The sequence below is a fragment of the Mandrillus leucophaeus genome, unplaced genomic scaffold (assembly GCF_000951045.1).
Source record: "Mandrillus leucophaeus isolate KB7577 unplaced genomic scaffold, Mleu.le_1.0 Scaffold830, whole genome shotgun sequence".
Classification (NCBI taxonomy): Eukaryota; Metazoa; Chordata; class Mammalia; order Primates; family Cercopithecidae; genus Mandrillus; species Mandrillus leucophaeus.
The window spans coordinates 700,497-709,243 of NW_012109031.1; the positions used below are offsets into that span (position 1 = coordinate 700,497).

Below are 8,747 nucleotides of genomic sequence, written 5' to 3' on the forward strand. Positions count from 1 at the left end.
GGCAGTGAGCTAGGATAGCGCTGCTGCACTTCAGCCTGGACGACACAGCGATACTACATCTCAAAAAAAAACACAACATCAAAAAGGGCACAAAGATAAGGCAGGATAAGGCAGGGTAATAAAGACCAGAGCACAAGCAATCAGGATGCAGACTGGGCCCACCGGTTGACCATTCCTCCTGCTCTCCCTCCTTTCAGAGAGGCTCCAATTACGGCTCCCTGCTAACCACAGAGGGCCAGTTCCAAGTCTTTGCCAAGACAGCATATTATAAGGTGGGCCTCGGGAAAGATCACTGGGCCTTGGGACTGGGGCAGGAGTGTACTCTGATGGAGGACTGGTGGGGGGTTCTGAGGGAAGGAGTAAGCTGGTGGGGAGCAGCAGATGGAGGCCCTGGGGGTGGGCTATTGGGAACAAGTGAGGGTCCTGAGGGCAGGGATGGGCTGTCGGGAGCAGCTGGAATTCCCAGGACATGGGACCATGCTCTTCACAGTGACAGTCTCCATTCCATGCCCAGGGCAACCTCGTGGCTGTGAAACGTGTGAACCGTAAACGCATTGAGCTGACACGAAAAGTCCTGTTTGAACTGAAGCATGTAATGTGGGGAGTGAGGCAGTGGCATGGAGAAGGGGCCCATGGGGACACAAGGGAGACTGGCCAACAGAACTAGTTATGGAGGGACCTCAGGGTACCCCAAGAAAGAGGCAGGGACTGGAGCCCTGGGATGGACCTTCATTTTGTGGGTGGGATGGGGGGATCCTAAGCTTGGAGAAGAGACCACTGGAGATAACCTGGAGGAATCTTGAGGGGCCATATGTGATGTCCCTGGGGGAGAGAGAGCTTAGGAGGCAGAGGGAGTAGGAGCAGATTCTGGGGAGGGTGGGCTAAAGGACATGGGTGGGAATCACCAGGGAAGATCCTAGTGATGGTTGCAGAAAATGAGTAAGGAGTTAAGAAGAGTGAGGGTCCCTGAGGCTAATGAGCAGCTTGGTGACGAGTGAGGTCTCTGTCAAGCTCCGGATGCTGGTCCCACTTGCAGATGCGGGATGTGCAGAATGAACACCTGACCAGGTTTGTGGGAGCCTGCACCGACCCCCCCAATATCTGCATCCTCACAGAGTACTGTCCCCGTGGGAGCCTGCAGGTGAGGGGGACAAGGGGTGTCAAGAAACCTGGATTCTAGCCCTGGCTCTGCCCCTGACTGGCCATAAGACCCCAGGCATGCCTCACCCTCTTTCTGACCTTTCTGGCTCCATGTGTAAAATGGGAGTTGGGGGAGGGCAGTGGCACTAGAGCCAATCCAAAGTTTTGTCCTGTTCTACCAGTTCTCATCAGTAGGACCCTGCACCCTCCTCCAACTCCCAGGGGGGTCTGCAGGGGATTGGTCTGACTCTTACTGCCCCAGTAGGACATTCTGGAGAATGAGAGCATCACCCTGGACTGGATGTTCCGGTACTCGCTCACCAATGACATCGTCAAGGTATGCCCCTAAGCACCTATTGGATGTGTAGGGGAGGGGCCAGGCATGCTTCTCCTGGCCACGGGTGTAGGTCCCACTCATGGCCAAGACTTCTGCCCACTCACGTTTTCAGGGCATGCTGTTTCTACACAATGGGGCTATCTGCTCCCATGGGAACCTCAAGTCATCCAACTGCGTGGTAGATGGGCGCTTTGTGCTCAAGATCACCGACTATGGGCTGGAGAGCTTCAGAGACGTGGACCCAGAGCAAGGACACACCCTTTATGCCAGTGAGCCTCAACTCTTGAACCCTAACACCTGCCCCCAGCACCACCCAGCAGGGAGACTGATGCAAGGCCTCTGATGGGCTTGGACATGCTTATCCTGACTCCAGCCTCAATTCATTCACCCATGAAAAGGAAAGCCAGACAAAGTGGTCTCTAAGGCCTCCTCTAGCTCTAACACTCTGTGATGCATCCAGATCAGTTTCGGCCACATCCTTGTTTCCCCCTCACCCCTTAGCTTTGGGCTCCCTCACTCGGTGACCACCGACCTCTGACCCACAGAAAAGCTGTGGACGGCCCCTGAGCTCCTGCGAATGGCTTCACCCCCTGTGCGGGGCTCCCAGGCTGGTGACATATACAGCTTTGGGATCATCCTTCAGGAGATTGCCCTGAGGAGTGGGGTCTTCCATGTGGAAGGTTTGGACCTCAGCCCCAAAGGTGAGAGGACCACGCCTTCCTTAAACCCAGCCACAGTCTCAGAGAACCCCGGCCACAGTCTCAAAGAACCCCAGCCCCAGGGAGAGGGTCCCCTGGCAGCACCACCACATCTTCCTTCTGGAATGGGGCTCAGTCACCACCCTTTGACCCATTGCTGCCAGTGACCAGTCCCCCGCCCCCATGCCTTGGTCTTGGACTTCCCCTGCCATCCCAGCTGGTTGTCCCAGTCTCTCACTAGGCCCTTGGCCTAGTGGCCCCACCCCTCAGCTCCCCTACCCCCCAATACAGAGATCATCGAGCGGGTGACTCGGGGTGAGCAGCCCCCCTTCCGGCCCTCCCTGGCCCTGCAGAGTCACCTGGAGGAGTTGGGACTGCTGATGCAGCGGTGCTGGGCTGAGGACCCACAGGAGAGGCCACCATTCCAGCAGATCCGCCTGACGTTGCGCAAGTTTAACAGGTCCCTGGTGTTTGTCATGGATCCCCCAGGCCCCTCCTCCACAGCCGCCATTTACCCAACGCTTCTGGCTCTGGCTTATCCCAGCAGTGGCAGAGGAAGACCACTCACCTCCTCCCTATACATGGTCTGCTCCAGACCACCACAGCCTCACGACCCTCTTCACAAATACAGCATGACTCAGCTGTCCCCCCAGTCCCCTGCCATTCATACCCCTTCCCTCTACCATTGACACCCCACACCCTTCCTGCCCACTCCCCTTGCTGGCCTCTAGACTTCTCAGCAGTGTGTAGAGTAGATGGGCCTCCTGCCTCCTGCCCTGTAGGCTCTTGGCCCTCCATGGGAGCTCCTGGCCCAGCCCTTGATTTCCGTTCCCCATTGTGCCCACCAGGCCCAGTTCCTCCAGACACACCCTTCTGTGGCCATCACTTTGTCCACAATTGACCCTTGTCATTCTCCACCTTCTCTACCTCCTTCTAACTCACTGGGTTCAACAAAGATGAACAAAATGTCCATATGTCTGAAGCTTCATACTTGACCTTGGGGTCTTAGAGAGGAATTGAACTTTCTTCCTTTTGTTTTCCCCTGCTCCCCAGTATCCTGCTATGCCCTCAACCCTGAGCCTCTCTAGAGACCCCACTGCAGCCTGAGCCAGGGGAGAGCCTAGGGGTGGGCGCTCCCGGGTAGGCTGTGCTGCTCCTCTCTCACCACCCCCACTGCCACCCTCTGCCCCCAGAGAGAACAGCAGCAACATCCTGGACAACTTGCTGTCCCGCATGGAGCAGTATGCAAACAATCTGGAGGAACTGGTGGAGGAACGGACCCAGGCGTACCTGGAGGAGAAGCGCAAGGCTGAGGCCCTGCTCTACCAGATCCTGCCTCAGTGAGTGCCTGAGTCTGGGGACCCCCACACAAACAAAGCCCCTGTCCCGACACCCCATTCTGATCCTGCACCTGCCCTGACCCCTTAGCTCAGTGGCTGAGCAGCTGAAGCGTGGGGAGACAGTGCAGGCCGAAGCCTTTGACAGCGTTACCATCTACTTCAGTGACATTGTGGGTTTCACGGCGCTGTCGGCAGAGAGCACACCCATGCAGGTAGGCTGGGGTTCAGCTGCAGGTGCCAGGTAAGCACGCTGGCCTGGTTCAGTGTCTGGATCCCACCAGACCTGCCTTCTGGTTCTGCTTTACCCACCTGACCCCAGGTGGGGTCCCCTACTTCCTGTCTCTCTTAGCTTCTCTTCCCTTCCAGGTGGTGACGCTGCTCAATGACCTGTACACTTGCTTTGATGCTGTCATAGATAACTTTGATGTGTACAAGGTGAGGGTGGGAGTGGGGATGGGAAGGGACAGACAGACATGGACAAGGTCAGAAAAAGATGAGGCGTAGGCAGAATGATGTGGAGTCTTAAGAGAGGAGACCAGGGGACACAGGCAGAGACAGTGACACAGGGAGACCCGGGAACAGGTAGAGAACCCATGTGGGATGGGGGATGAGCAAAGATAGATGAGGGTACAGAATGACAGATGCTGCACCCAGTGTGACGGTGTGGCTAGCCGCACAGTGGCAGCCCTCAAGTCCTTCACCCCCTTGCCACTCCCACAGGTGGAGACAATTGGTGATGCCTACATGGTGGTGTCGGGGCTCCCTGTGCGGAACGGGCGGCTGCACGCCTGCGAGGTAGCCCGCATGGCCCTGGCTCTGTTGGATGCTGTGCGCTCCTTCCGAATCCGCCACCGGCCGCAGGAGCAGCTGCGCTTGCGCATTGGCATCCACACAGGTAAAGCCACTGAAGGTGCAGGCGGGCATCCAGAGGCCAAGGCTTCACAAGGGAACTTGTCCCCTGGCCCAGCCCCTCACCCTTTCATCTCTCTCTCTCTATCTCACACACACACACACACACACACACACACAGCTGGGACCTCAGATCCTGCCTCCTGCCTCTCCTGGATTGTCCACCTACCTCCCTTAACACCCCTCCCTCCCTCACTCGCTGGTGGGCTCTGCTCCTTCCCTTGCTCCTCCCAGGACCCGTGTGTGCTGGAGTGGTGGGACTGAAGATGCCCCGTTACTGTCTCTTTGGAGATACAGTCAACACAGCCTCAAGAATGGAGTCTAATGGGGAAGGTACAGTGCCCCCTTCTAGAGGGAATGGGGAGGGCAGGGTGGCCAAGGGAAATGCCACCCTGGGGCAGCCTGTGCCTGCACAGCCCGTTTCAGCTCCTAGCCCTTTAGCCTCCCAAGTTCCCCTTCTCATAATATAAATAGTTCAACCTGGGCTCATCACCTTGACTGTAATCAGAGACTCAGGTTCCTGCTGCCCCTCTTGTCAAACGATGTAAAAGTATTTCCAGACCAGTGTTGGAGAGTTCCCAGCAGGAATCCTATTTTAAGACCCTCTGTGGGCTGGGCGCGGTGACTCACACCTGTCATCCCAGCACTTTGGGAGGCCGAGGTGGGTGGATCACCTGAGGTCGGGGGTTCGAGACCAGCCTGACCAATATGATGAAATCCTGTCTCTACTAAAAATACAAAAAACTAGCCAGGCATGCTGGCAGGCACCTGTAATCCCAGTTACTCGGGAAGCTGAGGCAGGAGAATTGCTTAAACCCGGGAGGCAGAGGTTGCGGTAAGCCAAGATGGCACCATGCACCCCAGCTTGGGCAACAAGAGTGAAACTCTGTCTGAGAAAAAACCCTCTGCTCCACCTTTGATGTGGTAAAGATGGCTTCAGAGCCAGCATACTTGGCTGTGAATCTCAGCTCCACAGCTGGCTGTGTGTCAGTTTGCTATACCTCTCTGAGCCATGGTTTTCCTCATCTGTAAAATGAGGGGAAAAAATCTACCTCACAGGAGTTATGTGAGAAATCCATAAAAAATGTCTACCACATAATTGTCATTTAACTTTTCCAAGCCTTAGCTGATTATCTGTAAAATGATGTCTATCTCAGGATTGCAAGAAGCCTAGCACAAACCCTGGTACCCAGTAGGCACCTAATAAATTCTTGCTCCCACCCGCCCCTTGCTCTTGCCTCCTGTTTATCTTCCGTCCTCCTACTGTATTCGACATAATTCAATGCAGTAAACATTTATTGAGTGACTACTGAATGCCAGGCCCTTGGATAGTAACATGATCCAGACCCAAAGTTAGCTGAGAAATTCACGTGGACCCCATCTAAACCTTATGGTGAAAGAAAGGCTGCTTGGGAGCCAGTTCTGGGAGCCCAGAGGGATCTAGTTCAGCAGATATTCCCTGGGCACTGTTTTAGGAGCTGTCAGAGTAGAGCCCCTTGCTGAGGTCCAGTCCTCAAGGAGCACATTGCCAGAAATTGTTCAACATTCTGGGTGCCGGCGACGCTTGTAATCCCGGCACTTTGGGAGGCCAAGGCAGGCAGATCACTTGAGGCCAGGAATTGGAGACTAGCCTGGCCAACATGGTGAACCTCCTGTCTCTACTAAAAATACAAAAAATTAGCCAGGCGTGGTGGCATGTGCCTGTAATCCCAGCTACTCAGGAGGCTGAGACATGAGAATCACTTGAACCCGGGAGGTGGATGTTGCAGTGATTCGAGATTGCACCCCTGGGCAACAGAGAGAGACTGTCTCAAAAAAAAAAAAGAAAGAAAGAAAAGAAAAGAAAGAAACTGTTGAACACAACAAGGCCACTGTGATTGATGCAAACCCCAGAAGTAAGGACGTGAGTTCAGACAGTGGTCAAAGAGAGGGTGTGGCAATATTGGGCCCCACTCCATCACTGACCTCCTCAGCCACTTGGGCAGATCACCCTGGGCCTCAGGTCCTCGGCCACAAAATGAGGGTATAGTTTATTAAATCGTGAAAGCAACAATTTACATAGTGCTTCCTAGGTAGCACATTCCGTTTGAATACTTTATGGATGTTGAATTTAATCCTCACAACAAGGTTTTGAGATAGGTACTGACACTATCAGCATTTTACAGATTAGGAAAAGGAGCAGAGAGAATTTATATTACATACCCAAGCAAGTATCCAAGCTGAAGTTCATACTGAGGCAGTGCAGGATCCAAAGTGCCAGCTCCTAAGCACTATGCTGTGTTGAGCCCAGTGATACTCCAGAGTGCTGTCCAACAGGATGTTCTGCAGTCATGAAAATGCTCTGTATTCTGTGCTGTCCAATGCAGTAGCCTCTAGGCACATGTGACTACTGATCACTGGAAATGTGACGGGTGCAAATGAGGCCCTGATTTTTTTTTTTTTTTTTTTTTGGAGACAGAGTCTCGCTCTGTCGCCCAGGCTGGATGGAGTGCAGTGGTGCAATCTCAGCTCCCAGCAACCTCCACCTCCCAGGTTCCAGTGATTCTCCTGCCTCAGCCTCCTGAGTAGCTGGAATTACAGGTGTGAGCCACCACACCCAGCTAATTTTTGTATTTTTAGTAGAGATGGGGTTTCGCCATATTGGCCAGGCTGGTCTTCAACTCCTGGCCTCAAGTGATCCTCCTGCCTCAGCCTCCCAAAGTGCTGGGATTACAGGTGTAAGCCACAGCACCCAGCCTGAATTGTTAACTGTATTTAGTTTAAATTAATTTAAGTTGAAACAGGCACACGTGATTAGTGGCTACTGTATTGGATTACACAGCTCCAGAGTTCTAAATGAGAGGCTAATGTCACGCACTACATGCAGGGAGTGGGGCCGCTCTGAGCTAGAGAGGGAAAAGAGGGAGAGAGGGTACCTGTCCACCCCCACAGTCCCTGGTCTCTTTTGCCTCTACTTTCCTGCTCTTCTGTCTCACATTGCTCACCTTCCGTTCTCCCCTGTCCTACCCAGCCCTGAAGATCCACTTGTCTTCTGAGACCAAGGCTGTCCTGGAGGAGTTTGGTGGTTTCGAGCTGGAGCTTCGAGGGGATGTAGAAATGAAGGTAGAGGGGGAAGCCTCTGTCCTCCCCACCTTTTGGGGTCCTAGAAGGAGTTACCCTTCTCAAGCAGCCAACGCCACTCCCATCCCTAAGCCTCTCATCTGACTGGGGAAAGGGCATGTGCCACTCCCCAGCCCATCCTCTTCTTTTTCCCTCCAGGGCAAAGGCAAGGTTCGGACCTACTGGCTCCTGGGGGAGCGGGGGAGTAGCACCCGAGGCTGACCTGCCTCCTCTCCTATCCCTCCACACCTCCCTACCCTGTGCCAGAAGCCACAGAGGTGCCAGGCCTCAGCCTCGCCCACAGCAGCCCCATCACCAAAGGATGGAAGTCGTTTCAATAGCTCAGGTGTGCTGACCCCAGTGAAGACACCAGATAGGACCTCTGAGAGGGGACTGGCATGGGGGGATCTCAGAGCTTACAGGCTGAGCCAAGCCCACGGCCATGCACAGGGACACACACACAGGCACATGCAGCTGCTCTCCACCTGGACTCAGGCCGGGCTGGGCTGTGGATTCCTGCTCCCCTCCCCTCCCCATGCTCTCCTCCCTCAGCCTTGCTACCCTGTGACTTATTGGGAGGAGAAATAGTCACCTGAAGGGGAACAAGAAAAGAGACTAGGTGAAGTGAGGGCAGGGGAGCCCACATCTGGGCCTGGCCCACAATACCTGATTCCCCGACCCCCTCCACGCAGCAGTAGACACAGTGCACAGGGGAGAAGAGGGGTGGCGCAGAAGGGTTGGGGGCCTGTATGCCTTGCTTCTACTGTGAGCAGAGACAATTAAAATCTTTATTCCAGTGACAGCGTCTCTTCTTGAGGGAGAGAGGGTTGCCAGAAAACAGTCAGTTCTCCACTCTCTACTTCAAATAAGACTCTCGCTTCTTGTTCTACAAGGGCCTAGAAGGAGAAGTGAAAAAAGACTCGATTCTTAAGCTGGGAATGCAGGCTCTGAGAGTAGTAACAGCCTATGAATTGCCCAGCAGTGCTGAAACTGGTTTAAGGACCCATTTACACCCTTAAGAATTATTATTATTGGCCGGGCACAGTGGCTCATGCCTGTAATCCCAGCACTTTGGGAGGCTGAGGCGGATGGATCACCTGAGATCAGGAGTTCAAAACCAGCCTGGCCAACATGGTGAAACCCCATCTCTACTAAAAATACAAAAATTAGCTGGGTGTGGTGGCATGTGCTTGTAATCCCAGCTACTCGGGAGGTTGAGGCAGG

The 8,747-nt window shown here is 54.2% G+C and overlaps 1 protein-coding gene across 1 annotated transcript in view; it reads left to right on the plus strand.

Annotated features, from left to right (window-relative positions):
• Positions 1-8,323, plus strand: part of NPR1 (natriuretic peptide receptor 1) — a 14,750-nt gene extending 6,427 nt beyond the window's left edge. The window contains exons 9-22 of the mRNA XM_011968214.1: positions 198-272; positions 515-592; positions 1,037-1,141; positions 1,406-1,477; positions 1,590-1,746; positions 2,023-2,178; positions 2,467-2,635; positions 3,369-3,515; positions 3,604-3,727; positions 3,882-3,950; positions 4,236-4,410; positions 4,659-4,757; positions 7,435-7,526; positions 7,683-8,323. Of these exons, the coding sequence (XP_011823604.1) occupies positions 198-272; positions 515-592; positions 1,037-1,141; positions 1,406-1,477; positions 1,590-1,746; positions 2,023-2,178; positions 2,467-2,635; positions 3,369-3,515; positions 3,604-3,727; positions 3,882-3,950; positions 4,236-4,410; positions 4,659-4,757; positions 7,435-7,526; positions 7,683-7,745 (1,581 nt within the window). The 3' untranslated portion in view covers positions 7,746-8,323. The remainder of the gene's footprint in view (positions 1-197; positions 273-514; positions 593-1,036; positions 1,142-1,405; positions 1,478-1,589; positions 1,747-2,022; positions 2,179-2,466; positions 2,636-3,368; positions 3,516-3,603; positions 3,728-3,881; positions 3,951-4,235; positions 4,411-4,658; positions 4,758-7,434; positions 7,527-7,682) is intronic.
• Positions 8,324-8,747: the final 424 nt, after the last annotated feature.